The 15,620-nt window shown below is 50.2% G+C and overlaps 7 protein-coding genes across 10 annotated transcripts; 3 read left to right on the forward strand and 4 right to left on the reverse strand.

Moving 5' to 3' along the window:
- The first annotated feature begins 692 nt into the window (after positions 1-692).
- On the forward strand, positions 693-3,537 carry FVEG_01078 (hypothetical protein). The gene is made up of 2 exons (XM_018887869.1): positions 693-1,196; positions 1,273-3,537. The coding sequence occupies exons 1-2, from the start codon at positions 894-896 to the stop codon at positions 3,061-3,063; spliced, it is 2,094 nt and encodes a 697-aa protein (XP_018743679.1). The 5' UTR covers positions 693-893; the 3' UTR covers positions 3,064-3,537.
- On the reverse strand, positions 3,410-6,302 carry FVEG_01077 (AAT family amino acid transporter). The gene is made up of 4 exons (XM_018887868.1): positions 5,408-6,302; positions 5,139-5,346; positions 4,877-5,086; positions 3,410-4,821 (listed from the first exon to the last, which is right to left on the reverse strand). The coding sequence occupies exons 1-4, from the start codon at positions 5,736-5,738 to the stop codon at positions 3,759-3,761; spliced, it is 1,812 nt and encodes a 603-aa protein (XP_018743678.1). The 5' UTR covers positions 5,739-6,302; the 3' UTR covers positions 3,410-3,758.
- Positions 6,303-6,746: 444 nt separating this feature from the next.
- FVEG_01076 (mannosyl-oligosaccharide alpha-1,2-mannosidase) lies at positions 6,747-9,936 on the reverse strand. 2 transcript variants are annotated; one of them, XM_018887866.1, is made up of 3 exons: positions 9,191-9,936; positions 7,793-9,132; positions 6,747-7,736 (listed from the first exon to the last, which is right to left on the reverse strand). In XM_018887866.1, exons 1-3 carry the CDS (start codon positions 9,681-9,683, stop codon positions 7,500-7,502), a joined length of 2,070 nt encoding a protein of 689 aa, XP_018743676.1. In that variant the 5' UTR covers positions 9,684-9,936; the 3' UTR covers positions 6,747-7,499. The 2 variants fall into 2 exon arrangements, with proteins under 2 accessions (XP_018743676.1, XP_018743677.1); XM_018887867.1 differs by having other exon boundaries at positions 7,793-9,936.
- A 627-nt stretch (positions 9,937-10,563) lies between these two features.
- FVEG_14772 (hypothetical protein) lies at positions 10,564-11,420 on the forward strand (the record flags this gene model as incomplete). The annotated part of the gene is made up of 3 exons (XM_018903758.1): positions 10,564-10,881; positions 10,943-11,164; positions 11,259-11,420. The coding sequence occupies 3 exons, from the start codon at positions 10,564-10,566 to the stop codon at positions 11,418-11,420; spliced, it is 702 nt and encodes a 233-aa protein (XP_018743675.1).
- FVEG_01075 (U2 small nuclear ribonucleoprotein B'') lies at positions 10,608-12,363 on the reverse strand. 2 transcript variants are annotated; one of them, XM_018887865.1, is made up of 4 exons: positions 12,109-12,363; positions 11,843-12,059; positions 11,246-11,789; positions 10,608-11,184 (listed from the first exon to the last, which is right to left on the reverse strand). In XM_018887865.1, the coding sequence occupies exons 1-3, from the start codon at positions 12,192-12,194 to the stop codon at positions 11,481-11,483; spliced, it is 612 nt and encodes a 203-aa protein (XP_018743674.1). In that variant the 5' UTR covers positions 12,195-12,363; the 3' UTR covers positions 10,608-11,184; positions 11,246-11,480. The 2 variants fall into 2 exon arrangements, with proteins under 2 accessions (XP_018743674.1, XP_018743673.1); XM_018887864.1 differs by having other exon boundaries at positions 10,608-11,789.
- Positions 12,364-12,624: 261 nt separating this feature from the next.
- Positions 12,625-13,828, forward strand: FVEG_01074 (actin like protein 2/3 complex, subunit 1A/1B; the record flags this gene model as incomplete). Its single annotated transcript, XM_018887863.1, has 3 exons — positions 12,625-12,847; positions 12,909-13,736; positions 13,788-13,828. The coding sequence occupies 3 exons, from the start codon at positions 12,625-12,627 to the stop codon at positions 13,826-13,828; spliced, it is 1,092 nt and encodes a 363-aa protein (XP_018743672.1).
- A 226-nt stretch (positions 13,829-14,054) lies between these two features.
- On the reverse strand, positions 14,055-15,129 carry FVEG_01073 (TdcF protein). 2 transcript variants are annotated; one of them, XM_018887862.1, is made up of 5 exons: positions 14,920-15,129; positions 14,714-14,772; positions 14,649-14,662; positions 14,393-14,593; positions 14,055-14,341 (listed from the first exon to the last, which is right to left on the reverse strand). In XM_018887862.1, the coding sequence occupies exons 2-5, from the start codon at positions 14,757-14,759 to the stop codon at positions 14,225-14,227; spliced, it is 378 nt and encodes a 125-aa protein (XP_018743671.1). In that variant the 5' UTR covers positions 14,760-14,772; positions 14,920-15,129; the 3' UTR covers positions 14,055-14,224. The 2 variants fall into 2 exon arrangements, with proteins under 2 accessions (XP_018743671.1, XP_018743670.1); XM_018887861.1 differs by having other exon boundaries at positions 14,714-15,129.
- Between the last annotated feature and the right edge of the window lie 491 nt (positions 15,130-15,620).

The following is a 15,620-nucleotide window of genomic DNA, read 5'->3' on the forward strand; positions in this document are numbered from 1 at the left end:
AGTCTACCTATGCAAACGAAACCAACAAGCATAAACAAACGGAAAGATGAAGAGTGGCCTATTATGGTCCAACTTGGCAGATTTGCTTGAATGTCGCGAACCTCGATTTAAAGTTCTAAGGGGTTGAAGTCACTCCTTTGTGGGTGAGTAACTAACCTAACTGAGGAGGTAGGTAGTGGTAAATCGACTATCGAGTATCGAGTATCTTCAGGGACTACTCACAATTGCGTTCCTGAAGCCACAGCGAAACTCAAGATTTCTCTATCAGCAGACAACGAATTGCGACTGGGTACTAATCTGTTACTCCAACAAACATTCTGGGTACCGTCCGTTTCGTTATATACAATCGGGATGAGAGCGGCAGCCTATGGCTGGCATAAACAAACAGGCGTCGTGTAAGTGCATCATTCCTAGCCAGGGCCATAATCCCTTTCATTTCAACTTTCCCCTCAGATCCAACCAAGATTAGAAACGTTAGCTTCTTGACTGCGCCATCATGAGGAAATCCCTAGATTTCATCATGCTTGGCTAGGGAGATGAGGGGAACTAAAGTCCAAGGTAAGGTAGGGGGCCGTTAGTCGCAGCACCAATAGGCAGGTCCCTTTGAACCCCTGACTCTCACACTAAGTTAAGATCCCAATCCCACCTTCACTTGCAACTCCACGTGCTTGTTTTGAATTCGTGTTTTCCATCCTCCCTTCACTTTAATTCTCCTTCTCCCCAACTCAAACTTTCGCAACTTGTTTCTTGCATCATCGTTGTCTTCGCCGTCGTGTTCTTCTGCCTCGGCCGCCCCGATCCGTGGCTCTTTGTGTTTACTTCTTCTGCCGACAACTCGTTTGAGACACCAACAACGTTCCTTACCCTGCATAAGTCGCAACTTCGTCATCAACATGGCGGCCGCTTATAAGCAGTTTCTTGCTGCCCCCAGCTCGTCTCTGCTGGCCGATACAGCTGCGCTGCACTACGTTACCACGACTACGACCTTTTCTGGTCCTACTGAGATCATCAAACATCTGAATGCGCTCCAGAAGCAGGTCGCAAAGAAGAAGGAGGAAGTGTTCAATATTGTTGATGGACAAAACGTCATTGTTTTAGAAGTTGACACAGGTCTCGGCTTTCAAACTGGAGGCGGTCCTTATCTCCCTGGCCTTGATGACAATTTTTTGTCTGCCCGTGATGTTTACCTCCCCGTTGTACGTTGCTTCTCTGCTTAGAGTGCTCTTTTCTGCCTCGCGCCAACACGAACCAAGCATTAACTGCTCCCCACAGACTCACTTTGTGACCTTCGATGAAGCTGGCAAAATCCTCCAGATTCGACTTCAATGGGACCAGGGCTCGCTTCTCAAGCAAGTTGAAGTAATTGGAAAGTCTGGCCGCAACTGGCCCATTAGAGATAGCCGAGAGCAGATCGCATTTATCCAGTCTTGCATCAGAACGGCTGGCACTGGTGCCCCTGTCGCCCCCAGCCACAACGAGACCGTTGCGCGAAACCGAACTAATTCCACTAATGCCCTCCGCGACCCCCATGCATCCTTGAGGCTGTTTGGTCCTCGAGATGAAATTGAAGCGGAGCCCGCCAGTGTTGTATCTCCTTACGCTGGCACTAGCCGCCCTCGACAGCGGTCTTTCACCGAGATCTTGGGTGACGAACCCACTTCACCCAGCTCTGGCCGTCGAAATATGTCTCCTTCCAAGCGTGGCCAGGGTAAGAACTTCCAGCCTTCGCGAATTTTCGACGGTCAAGAGCATGTCGAGCAGCCGGAGGAGCAGCCTCAGCCCAAGAACAAGCGATATATCCGCCCTAACCCAAAGAAGTACTCTCATTTCGACTTTGCCGATGGTAGTGACCCTCAGGACGCCCCCAAGCCGGGCCAATCCTTTGATGAAAGACCAAAGTCCAAGCACGACAGCCAATGGTCTTTCCAGGATTTCGTGACGCCACAGAAAGTGAAGCCCTCCAGAACTATGCGCACCCAGGATGTTCGCCACTGGGACACTGACAAGGATGCTGTGGATGAGACGCCAGGCCACCCGGCTGCCAAGCCTAGACGCGATGCCGACGCACACTTCGAGCTACTTGACGACAGTGAGAGAGTGCCCCAGCAACCGCGCCCCGGTTCCCATCCCCCGGGCTATGCTCATAACGAGGGCCTAGGGCTTTATAAGAATCAATTGTTTGACAAGGAGGACGTAGGACAAAACGAACGCGCTTTAGGCAACATCACCAACGTGAAAGACCGTGGGAAAGATTTTGACCACCATTTCGATATCAGTGACAAGTCACCAGCCCACCCCCAAGATCGTGTCCCTGAAGGCCACCAAAAAGCTGTCCAAATGATGCAACACAACTGGGACACATACGACAGGTCTCCTGCCGCCCAGAAGGAAAACCGACCAACCGAGAACACCGATAGCCACAAGATCAACATCGCCGGTGATGGTATGGGAGGACGAAAGGGCACCAACCGGGACTGGCTCTATGGAGAGACTCAAGATGTCCTTGAGTCGATTCCCACCCGCAAGCAACCCAATGTTGTTGCGTCGGGCGTCCCTTTGACCAAGAGTGCCAAAATTCACATTGCAGGCGACGGCATGGGCGGCAAGAAGGGTACTGAGCGGGACTGGCTCTACAATGAGACTAGCGAGACAGCTGGTGACTCAAAGACCAACAAACCTATCCCTACAAGAACACCGGGATCCAACGCTGCACCTACCAGTGAAATCAAGGAGAACACCGATAAGCACAAGATCAGCATTGCAGGCGATGGCATGGGCGGTAAGAAGGGTACCAACCGAGACTGGCTCTACAACGAGACGAGTGAGACATCTGGCGGTCAAGCAACAGCCACCAAATCGATTCCTACCCGAACACCAGGATCTAGCACCGCGCCCACCAACGAAGTCAGAGAGAACACAGATAAGCACAAGATCAACATTGCAGGCGACGGCATGGGTGGTCGAAAGGGTACCAACCGAGATTGGCTCTACGGTGAACTGGACGAGCAGCCTCTTCCCACACGACAGAACGCACCCTCCAAGAAGGACTTCTGGGACTTTTAGAGGAGAAGAGTGCTTTGCTAGGGAGAACACCCAGACTTAAATAGACCCAAATGTGCACCCTGTCCTGTTCCTACAGTCTTCGCTTATGTTGTGTGCATACCTGCATGCAAACGCACGAGTTATGATTCATGAGGCTTCATCACTTTCCGCCTTAAGAACACCGCCTGAAAAATCATCATAGCACTCGAAGCCTCGTCTTTTATCTTTTTCTTTTGCCTTTACCTTAATCTTTCTTATTTGCTTATTTTAGGGCCACGCTTAAGTAGGTTGGCTGCCGAAGATAAATTATTTGGCAGGAAGTGAACGATCAGATGCGGGCGTGTTCACAAAACGACGTATAAACATATGAGGGACTCGAATTAGATACCATTGCTATAACACTTTCTGAAACTTACCATACGCGGTATGCGAGTGTCTTTCAGTGATTGATATTAATTGATGCCGTGGCTTGTTATTGATTGTGTGACGCCAGCACAACTTCGCAGCGGTACGGAATTGGCTCGAAACGGATGTGCAAAAACACAGCATTACAAGCGCAAATATGAATGTAGTATAGTGGGTGGTCATAAGTAACGAATCCTGCGCTCTGAGCACATCCAGTTCAACTCCATACTAACCTGGGTAATTACCAAATTCACAATGATATATATATATATATCCAACGCCTCTTCTTATTTCGTCATAATTCTCATGGCTCAGCACATGAACTTATAATATCTCTTCCATCGGGGCCATCCTTCTCGTTCCTCTCGTTCCTGGGCGACAAGGATAGGGACGTTAAAGTCCCGACGTCCAGTGTCAACGTCCATATCTCGTATTCTCACAAATGTAGTCCGGAAATAAAGCTTGTGGAATATATAAAAGGCCAAAACGCAGGGTGCGCCAACCCATTTATGGAAGAAATTCTGCGCGACCTGGGCGCTTGTTAATTCTTGCCAGCCGATGGGAAAGGCGCCGACCCAGAATTGCGCTATGATGACAAGAACGTTCAGTGTGATACCAACCCAAGAACCCACAACGCCGACCTGGGATTGGAAGGGTAACTCGGAGACAGAGCGGCCACGGGCAGCCCACGCATGGCGAAAACGGATATGACACACGCAAATAGAGCCCCATGTAAAGATGGTTGATAAGCCTGAGATGGCCATGAGCCAGTCAAGGACAGCTCCTTGTTCGGGCAGATCTGCAAGGAAAGCAATGAGGCCGAACGCACTTGCGATCGCAATAGCGACGAGTGGTCGGCCTTTGCGGTCGACGTAGCCGACGATCTTGGGAGCCTGCCGAAGGTTTGCAAGAGCGGCAAGGGTACGCGAGGAACCGAAGACGGCAGAGTTACCGACGGACAGGACGGCAGTAAGGATGACCGCGTTCATGACAGATGGTAAAACCTGAATGCCGGCTTCTTCGATGGCTATCACAAAAGGTGAGGCTGATGCATCCGCATCGCTGTTACCGCCCACGAGCCGAGGGTCAGTATGTGGAACGAGGAGCCCTACTAATGTCAAGGCAACGATATAGAAAAGCGTGATCCTCCAGAACACCTGCTTCAAAGCCGTTGGCAGCGATTTTCGCGGATTCGCTGTTTCGGCGGCAGCAAGGCCAATAAGCTCAGTGCCAGCAAAAGAGAAAGCAGCTGTAACAAACACATTGCACATTCCTTTAAAGCCGTTGTTAAAAGCACCAGGGTTTTGCCAATAGCGGCCGCCAATGTACCCGCTATCTGGCGTTCCGCCACAGTTGAGAACGATGCCGAGAAGGCTGAGTGGAATGTTAATCCTGCAACGGCTGAGAACATGTAGTTGAAAACACTTACATGAAGCCTATAACAGCAATGACCTTGATGATGGAAAAGATGAATTCGGCTTCACCGTAGCCTTTGACGCCAAACATATTGATGACTATGATGACGACTAGGAACACAGAGACGAAAATGGCGCGTGTAAGACTCTCGTCCCAGTAAGAGAGGGTTAGTGATGCGGCGATGATCTCGAGCGGTAACACGATGAGCCATTGCATCGCGTAGCTGTGTAAGTCAGTATATGAGGCCGGGCCAGCAGCAAAAGAAGAACACTCACTTCCACCCCATTGCGAATCCCCAAGACGGATCGATGAACCGAGTCGCCCACGATGAGAATGATCCAGCAATTGGGAAGATGACTGCAAGCTCACCCAGCGCTTGACATGTACAAAAGAGCATGGCACCCACGATTGTAAAAGCCAGCAAGATCGATGCTGGACCTCCGTCTGCCAAAGCTCTTCCCGATGCGACAAAAAGCCCAGTACCTATGTCTACGTCTTAGTTTTCTCCATCGAGGAATGCTGTGGCCACCATAAATGTACTCACCAATGGAGCCTCCAATTGCAATCATTTGCAAATGTCTTCCTTTCAACTCTCTCGCAAGGCCTGAGTTTGCCGTCTTCAACATGGCACTCTGGATATCGTAGTAATGCGCTCCATCATGCACCCTTCCGGATCCCTCATGCTGCCCCAACGGATCATTCGTGAACAAACTCGATCTCTGATCGCGCCTAAACCCATCGACGAACCGGTCCCAATAAGAAGGCGGGGAAATATCACCGTACTCGGGTTCGCGCATACTAAAAGAACTCCCAGGGGCGAGCGACTCCTCCTTCATCTTGCTGATGCTCCCGCGCTCGACATCGTGAGGCGCCATTCTTGCGCTTGAGCCTGCGCGCTGTGCGCGGGCCGAGCTCACGCTTGGTCGATCCCGAACTGTGGGATGACTGGAGCTGGCCCTCCGCTGGGGATTGTTGTCGGAGTTGTAAGCGTAGGCGTATGCGGATGTGGGAGGTGAGTGGGAGGTATATGTTGTAAGTAAGCGGTTTGTCGGCGGAGGACGCTGGTTCGTGGGGTTCGTCAGGGTCACAGTGCTTTAGCGAACGACTCAAGGTGTGTAAAAAGGTGGTTGTATTTGAGGCGATGTATCGGTTTGATGATATCTTGATCGTCCTGATAGTCGTAGTGAGATGGTCGGCATATCGCCACCAAGAAGGCAGTGGAGTTAGAAAGGACAGTGATGTAGTGGTCGCGATGAGTGGATATGTGCTGATATATAAGTTGACATGCGATGTTTAAGTTAAGAGCCGAAATGGGGGCAGCCAAGTTTGATGGACTGCATGTGCGCAACAATCAATTAATCAAATCAGCAGAAAGAGAAACAAGGTAGTAGATAACGTCGAGGTCGTGTGAGAAGGGGCTGGAGGTGGGCTTATCATTCTAGACTCAGAGGAGAGGGAGTAATACAATACAGTCGGTGACAGTTGCTTGGCGTTGAACGACCCCCCCAATGGGCAAAGGGATCCTTGGTATCAGATCAAATCATCTTCTGACCACTTACAGCAAATGCTAATCCAAAGTCAACTAAGACGCCACTGAGATCGAGCTGTCAAACGCTCCGAGCGTTGAGGAATAACCACGGGCATTGGTGGAGAGGGACCGAGGTGACGCTATTGCAGTGGAGGTGGGGAGCCTTAGAACGTCTAGAGTAAGTCGCTGTAACGCTGTAAGGCCTTTAGGCTGGCCCCCCCCCCCACCCCCCCGGCACGCTGAAGATTACCGCCTGGACCATGCTGCCGGGTTCTGTCTGTCTGTGCATCCGATCAGTCTTGAAAGAATACGTAAAGAGTTGAAGATGTGGATTCACTGCTCGGTATTGAAAATGGTGGATTCCATCTTAGATCTCCGAGGGACAAAACACCAGATGTTGGCCAGTATACACACACCATGGCCCAACGCTGTATCGAAAATAAATCACAAGCTACTAAAGGTAATCCTTCAACCAACAGCTGCAACCCCTGTCTTCCCAAGCAACCCACCTATACCATCTCCAGCAGGTGCACTCACCACTTAGTTTGACTATCACACTCCCGTCCCTCCCTCTCCCAATTCATTTCAGCCCTGATACGAGGGCCCTTCCATTCATCGGCCAACTGCGTCTACCCTCTTCTCGGTCCCGACAAAAGGAAATCCATTCGTTCTCCCTCACGTTCTAGCCCTCATGGGTCCCGGTGCATACCTTAGATATGGTAATCCAGGGCCTATCGCAAATACAATCATATGCCAAGAACAGAAACACGGGGAAGCGGATCCTTTCCTATCTGCCTCCTTGTTTTGCTCGCCATCGAACCATATTTTTCGAGAACGTCACAACCCTGTCTTCCTTGAAGCTTGGACCAGAAAGGCAGCTGCAAAGCCACGAAAAGAGTATCCGTCTTGACCAGAACGGAGATGATTTCGAGAAAATACCTCCGTACATTTAGTACCAAGGCTTCGGGCTTCTATTCAAGTCTTTGCCCATGCTCAAACAGTATGATATGTTAAACAAATGCTACATACGCTCAACGGAACTTCGCCACCCTATATCACTTAAGCTTATTCACAGCATCCAATCACCGGAAACACGGTATCAGCTGCTCTAATTCACCTTCTTGGCGTCCTGCATAACGGCCTCCTTCTCTTGACTTTCTGCCTTGACGGCCGTAGCGATGATCTTGCCATTGGCGTCTCTTGGCTTTCTCTTCCATCCTGTGGAGAATAACTGTCCCATGTCAAAGCGAGGCAGTGGGTGTCCTTCGGTGTTGATAACGACCTTGTCCAGAGGTAGGAGATCAGGAGGTGAGAACAGGAGGTAAAAGTATTTTAATGTTTCAGCCTGTGTGATCATGTTAGCACCCTGGCTGTCTGCTCGCTCACATCTTTATCACTTACCAACCAGAAGCTCTCCATGTTGTCCCGCACTTTAGGAGGGACAACATTGGCATTGCGCAGACTTGTAAAGCCTCCTCCATTTCGCACAGCTGTGTGATTCATGAAAGACTTGAACATCTCCCAACCCCATTCCCGGTATCGGTTGTCATTGGTGATCCTCCACATGTAAAACAGACTCTCGACTGTCTCGGGTCGCTGAAGATTGTGGACATCGCCAGACTTGACAGTAAAGTCCTTACGCCACTCCGCGTCTGGACTTGGGTCGAAATTAACTGGACCATTTCGAGGATTGCCGTAAGCCGCGGGCGGGTTGTCAATCTCAAAGTAGGTGATTTCGGCCGATAGCCCTGTTGCCATGTACTTGTACATTCCCCAGCATGTCTCCATGACTTCTCGCGCCAGCTGCATATCGTCCTCGTTCTTCTTCGACCACGTCGGCGATTTGCGTGCCTGAGCCTCGGTGAGACCTTCTGTGGCCGCCAATGCTATTGTACCGGGCATGAAGCACACAAGGTGATCCATCTTCGGACTAAGTGGCATCTCTAATCCATTCGGTCGCTCTCCGATGATGGTGAACTTGGAGTCCGAAGTATATGTAACGAGGTGCTTGCGAACGCCTTGAAGCGCCTCGTACCACATATCTTGGTAGATAGGCTCCTGCTTGTTCGTCTGAAGATATTGCTTGATAAGATACTCATAGTATGAGTCGCCGCGGCTTCCCAGACGAATGTTTTCACCCCTGAACTCGCCCGAGGTTGCATAAATAAAGATGGGGACCAAGCCGTCCTGAGCTCCCTGGTTGTCGACAAGTTTCATGACATTTTCCACACGGTCCCAAAAGTCCCTTTCTCCTGTGAGCTTCGCGAGGTACTTGAATTCAAGCTGGAGAGTTGTGGCCTCCGCCGTCGACGACGCTCCCATGTCTGCGTGTGAGGGGATACCCTCGAACTTAGCAAGGTTGACACTCGCATATGGGATACCAGATGGGGAGTCAAATGCGCTCATGAGACGATCGGCCAAGTCTTTAGCTTTCTCAAGGTACAAATCCTCGCCGGCTGCCCCCTCGTCATCCTCGGCCAGTGGCGCAAGCCCCGGAAACTCAGTGGATAAGTAATGTGCACTTAGAAGCCCACCCAGCATTCGAATCGTCGTCTCGAAGGTGTTGACATCCTGATCCTGATCCCATGTCAAGGAGTCCGAGATCCAATGACGAGCGTCTTGGACACGAGATGTAAGGTTCATGAGAATCATAGTATCCAAAGAGTCGATTATGATCCAGCCGAGCCCCTTTGGTGCCATATTTTCACCCGTCTTGCTAATCGGGTGATATTCATCGAATCCTGTCGAGTTCTTCGGTCAGCCAATTTGAATCCCATCCAGATATTCGGCCAAACATACCCCAGGCATATCGCTTGTAGGCATCCCAGCTCAGCTCGAATGCCTCGACCACACGATCTCTCCTGTGATCCCAATTCGCCTTTCTATCATCCTTGGACAAGCCTGTGTAGCTCCAATCGGTCGTCACCGTTCGCTTCTGGGAGGGTTTCTTCGAAGATCCAGTCCAATATATTAATGTCAAAACAACAAAGGCAATAATGGCCATCCACTTCTTGCGCTTCCAAAAGGGTTTGTCTTCATCGTCGTATGGCGACGCATAAGGTTTGTCTTTGTACATTGGGAGTCGATCCGACTTGTTGGATCTCTGGCCAGAACCCCAGAATCGATCCTCAAGCTCTCGTTGACGACTATCGAAGGACGGAACGGTTCGGGGCATAGAGAAGGCCATAGCTACTTCATCGGCCTCGGCCCGCGACGGCGCAGGAATGGTTCGAGATTGCGGGCGTCCAAAGGTGCTTGTGGTTCGGTGGATGTTGAACGGATCTCGAATCATTGACTTGGTGTTTTCAGTTCCAAGTGGGACTAGCCAGGTAGAGTGAGAGCAAATGACTCGAAAAGACGCTAGAATTCACAGTGCAAGACAGGACAAGAAGTATTATGTACAGGTCGCAAGTAAGGAAGCAGTGGACAAAGAAAGTGGCAACAGAAGTCTCAAGCTTGAGACGAAACAACCAGAGTCAATAAAGGACAGAAATACAGACAGAACCGAAATCAGGAGCTTGTGGTAGCTTTTACTTTACGGCACGCGACCAGGGGTTATACAAAAGGTGTCGTTTGCGATTGCGACACCGACTCTCGGTCAAGTTTAGCGCCCTGGCCCGAGCACTCGGACCTAGCAATTCCGTTTCCCTTTTATATCGCGAAACCAAATCGTTACAACTTGAATCACTAGGTGCCTGCTGTATCATTTGTATGATTTATGGCAGAAGCAGACTTGCATAGTTAATAGTGCCATCGCATGAGCTGCCACTAGTCGGATTTAATACTGTTTATGAGTTGTAGTGAGAGAGCAAAGTAATCGTGATCGATATCTACCTATATGAAAGAAGGTGTTCTTTTTTTATGTGACATCAAGTGCAACTCTAACCTTTGACACCTTGCCTGGACCTTAGGTGCTAAGTTCCTACGGAGTAGAAACAAGTAAATAGGGTACATTAACAAATCAAAGCTTACATGAATGTTACCTCCAACCAAATATAGTAATGTCAAACAATCATGTTGTGCTAGATCGAAGCACTAAAATTACCACCAGCTCAGGTACGTGGACCCTTTATACCTAAAATCACAGCACGTGGAAGCGATACCCAACTCAATCACAATTTCACATCTGATACTAAAACTCTCCAGACCTCGACCACAATATTTCAGTCGGAATGAGTATTGAAAACTTCCCTTCCCTTACCGCGGAAGAGTTCTCAGAAGCATGCCATCACCTTGACAGGCAATACTGTCAAGCGTCTTTGGGCCCCCAACGAGCACGGTGGAAACTGAGGCTCTGCAATGCTCTTTGCACAGACTTCGCCTATGGTGGGGGTTTCACAACATATATCCAAATAAGGCGGCCTCTTGAACTTGACCTAGACCATGGAGATCTTTCACTAGATTTGGATGGATTCTCCTTCTCAGACGACAAAACGCATGTACCAATAAGTGGGGACAAGGATATGTTAGATGCTGAAGAAGCAGACGAGGTAACTCATCTTCAATATAATATCTTCCCAGTGTCGAACCCCGTCTTACAGATTACGGCAGGCCGCTCTAATCAGGCAACGGACTCGCCCAGAAGTTGCCATGGTGGAGTATGAAATTCACCTTCACCCCACGTATCGCGTGCCATGTCTATGGTTCAATCTACGCAACCTACCTGCCGATGAGCCAGCATTCAAAATTGACACTGTCTTTCGCCGCCTTGTACCGGACGAGTACAAGACCGGGCTTCGAGCACTGGGCAATGTAGGCGGTATTTCGGCCGATGTACGTTTTTCTGGGGAGAGCTGTTTGCACAAGTCAATTTCAATATTCCGGGTATCGTCAAGATTGGTCGGCCTAACTAACGTCTTGCTCACAGCACCACCCTATCACGGGCGTCCCATCCTTCTTTATCCACCCCTGCTTGCTGGGAGACGCAATTCTCAAATTCGAGTGCGACAGGACCAACTATCTCATGATATGGCTCGGACTTGTCGGAGGTTGCGTAGGGCTATGGGTCCCGAAGGAAATGGCAATGTAGCAGCGTATCGATTGCGTCTCTCAGAAATGTCGCCGACCTTCATGGGTTCATTCTTGTTCATCAATCATCGTCACTGTCCTCCTCCATGGCAACATCCGAATCACTATCCTCATCGTCACGGGTTCGCTTCTGTCCTCGGCCACCTGGTGTGTCGGCGTCTTCCATAACGTGGTCTGCGGTCGCAGCAGGCTTCGCAGGAAGACCAGAGCCGGGCGTCGGTGCCGGCGCTGAGCCGGGAGGGGGGGCGTTGAAGATGCTCTGTTGCAGTTCAGTCTGCTCGACGTTGGCAGCACCTGCGGCATTAGGGATCTTGAAAGTGCCGTCGAGTTTAGCCACAAAGTTGGACTTTGACTTCGCATATTGTATTTTCTAGCAAACGAGTTAGACTGATTCCACCACCACCGCGGAAAGGTTCCACTTACCAAGTCGCGACCAAGGAATGTCTGTCCCTCGAGAGATCGCATAGCTTGTGTAGCAGATTGAACGTCCCGAAATACGATATGGGCCTGGCCGCGCATCTTCATTGTCTTAAGAGCGACAACATCGAGGACGGGGCCATATGTGGAGAAGAGGAGGTAGAGGGCGGTTCGCAGGTCGGCTTTCTGGATTTTTGAGGAGGGGAGATTCGTTACGTAGAGACTAAAAAGTCAGCAGGGCTTGGGAAGGAGCAGGAAAATGAAAGACTCACGTTTGATTAGGAGGAATAGGTTGGACCTTGGCTGGTAAAGATGCATTTGGCTGAAGACCACGAGGCGCGGTTGCTACAGCGGCCATTGTGGTAGTTGAACAGACGCCGGTGGTTCGATATTGTTAATCGATGTGTCGCGATCCAGAGTTCAGCCCTTTTCCGGTGCTGCTTGTACCAAGACTGTGGTATTGATAACGGGTGCAATTGGATTCCAAGATATAGATGTTCGGCGGTGTTGATGGATTGGAGATTTTTCGCCGAGCCTAGAATTGCCAGCCTCGCACTACAAGACAAGCACAGCCGCTGTGGCCCAAGCTTAACCTAAGGACTCTACCACCCACTGGCTGGAGCTTCAGCACTACGTAACCCCCCACCCCCACCGCCAGCTTGGAGCCTACCGCCTACTTAGACATCCATCGTCAGCACCCAACTCAACACGGCCTTTCTTGCTCCTATACTCTCAATCAGCTTCAAAGCGATAGTAGAGAGCTCCTCCTATCGCGAACAACAATCAGTATGGCTGCCCCCGAAGTCCACCACCTCTTCCACCACCCGATCGCCGATCACTCCTTCTCGGCCGACCACTCCGTCCTCGCTGTCGCTCGAGACACTGCTGTCGAGCTCTATGGCAGGGTTGGCAATGCCTTCAAGCTAAAAGATGAGCTCAAGGGCCACGACAAGACGGTCACTAGTGTCGATATTGCCCCAAACAGCGGACGTATCGTCACTTGCTCTCAAGGTTAGTCTGCGTGGAATTACCCCTATGTGATGTCTCGTCCAGGGCCTTACATCATAACCAGATCGTAATGCTCTGGTCTGGGAGCCATCCCCAACCGGTTATAAGCCTACCTTGGTCCTTCTTCGAATTAGCCGGGCTGCTACCTTTGTCCGATGGTCTCCCTCTGAGAACAAGTTCGCCGTGGGATCCGGCGATCGCGTCATTGCAGTCTGCTACTTCGAAGAGGAGAACGACTGGTGGGTGTCCAAGCACCTGAAGAAGCCCATCCGCAGCACCATTACCAGCGTTGCTTGGCACCCCAACTCGATTCTCCTGGCTGCTGGATCCACTGATGCTCACGCCAGAGTCTTCTCCGCCTTCATCAAAGGTATGGACTCCCGACCTCCTCCTGGAGTCTGGGGCGAGCGACTCCCTTTCAACACCGTTTGTGGGGAGTACTTGAACAACTCGGCTGGATGGGTGCACTCCGTCTCTTTCTCCCCAAGCGGAGACAGTCTTGCATTCGCAGCGCATGATAGTAGCATCACTGTTGTCTACCCATCCGGCCCTGAGCAGCCTCCCCGTGCAGTTGTCACCGTCTCCACTCAGCAGCTTCCTTTCAAGAGTCTGATCTGGACCAGCGAAGATGAGATCATTGCTGCTGGTTACGACTGTGAGGCTTTCCGCTTCCAAGGTGGTGAGGCTGGCTGGCAGCTAGCTGGTGCTATTGAGCAGAAGGGCCGTCCCGGTCTGGGCGAGCACCGCGAGGAGTCTGCTTTGAACATGTTCAGACAAATGGACCTCAAGGGCAAGACCAAGGATGACACTCAACTTAAGACTATCCATCAAAATACCATCAGCACCGTCAGGCCTTTCGAAACCTCGGGTGACCGCATTACCAAGTTCAGCAGTAAGTACCAAGTCGTACCTTTAAGTTACGATAAACTGACACAGATTGTAGCAAGCGGTGTCGATGGTAGGGTTGTAGTATGGAGCACTTAGATAGTATGAGTGAATAATATACTGCTGCTAGAAAGCGGGCAGATTACATGCAATGGTAACTTGCCATTGGTCTACAAACTTCGTAACTCCCACAAACATACATGTCTTTGATTGATATCGGGCGTTGCAGTACTTTATGTACGGTGCATACTTGAAGGGAAGTCTCTTCGAAAGGTCTTGATGTAATTCTCGATCCCTACGCTTCATAAAGTAGATCGTAACTCATCAGGTACTTATCCAACAGCTCAGGCATTTACGAGGCCTCACGAGACGCGCCGTCTGTTTGATGGGTTTGTGACAATAGGGCTACGTCTCCCACTGATTCACAAGCAATTCATAATTGTCTATATCAAGTTCTATTTTATCGCGTGCTTTGGCTTTGCTAAGATTCTGCCTCTATGGAAGAGCAATGACCTCAATCTCCACATCGACGTTCTTGGGAAGAGTCTTGACAGCCACACAGCTGCGTGCAGGCTTATGCGAAAACCACTTCTCGTACTCGGTGTTGATCTCCTAGAAGCCGTCAGTAAATGAATGGATGATTGGACTTGCTGGGGCACTGACAGCAAAGTAGGACATGTCAGAGATGAAGACTGTAGTCTTGACCACCTTGGAAATAGACGAGCCAGCCGCCTCCACAACAGCCTGGACATTCTTGCAGGCCTGGCGGGTCTGCTCAGTGATACCTTGGACCATCTCACCCTCGGGGGTAAGAGGAATCTGGCCAGAGCAATAGATCATGTTGGGGGTCTTGATGGCTTGAGACTGGTTTGGCATATCATGAGTGTTGGTCTTGTCAGTGAGGGGTAGCTAAACATACGTAAGGGCCAAGCGCTTCGATACTGTCAGTAAAGGTTTACCAGAGATTGGATTCATATAACTTACCCGCAGGGGCGTTCTTGGTGAAGATGATCTGCTGGTCGGAAGACATTGTCGATTGGTGTCTGGTTGAAAGTGTGAACTTGGCTGGCGCTACGATATACTGGCGGGGAATTGTTCGGATGGAAGAGGTGACAGAGCGTGAGGCTCTGCGCGCAATGGAAGAAAATGACATGGCAGAAAAAGGATGACAATTTTGATTACCGACGTACCTAGAGTAAAGAGAATGATCGAGTTGGGATCTCAGAGCTGAGTTTTTGATGAATTTGGGTTCAAGTAAGCTTTGGTTGCCGTGTTATGAACGAGAGCTCCGGAGGTTCGGTGAGTACTCGGAGGGGTAAACCGAAGCTAGCCAATGGAAAGCACCTTGAGAGAATGGACTGGACTTGGTTGTATCTGGTCAATTGCTTGCTACAGGTAGGTACATAAAATCAGTTAATTTACTGCTGCTGAGCTCCGTTGATCGGCTAACTTGTGGTAAGTCTGGCGACCTCCGGGAGGCCCCGCATTGCGCCCTCCGCAGACGGCGGCAGAGGAGCGTTTGGAGGAGCTCTGAACATGAGGGTTTTCTCCTAGGAGCTCTATTACTATAGCCATGGCAGCACGCCATTAAAGAGGTAAAGTCAGAGAACAACGTGGTGCTGTCTCATCTTTCTTGCTTGGTAATTGACATGAAGCCATGGCGTCTAAATGTTAGATGTGTTACATATATCGCAGTGTTTGTTCAGGAGCTCAATAGAAATTCTTGGGCAAACAGACTTATAGTTCAATTCTGAATAAAATGTGTCTCTATTGATGCTCTATTCAACAACAGAAGAAGAATGGTTAGGTGTTTGTTGCAAATGCAGCTTCATTCGTCTCTTTGTGCTTTACCACCAACTCGAGTTTCAGCGTGACCAACGACGACGGCAAT

The sequence above is a fragment of the Fusarium verticillioides genome, chromosome 1 (assembly GCF_000149555.1).
Source record: "Fusarium verticillioides 7600 chromosome 1, whole genome shotgun sequence".
In the NCBI taxonomy this organism is placed as follows: Eukaryota; Fungi; Ascomycota; class Sordariomycetes; order Hypocreales; family Nectriaceae; genus Fusarium; species Fusarium verticillioides.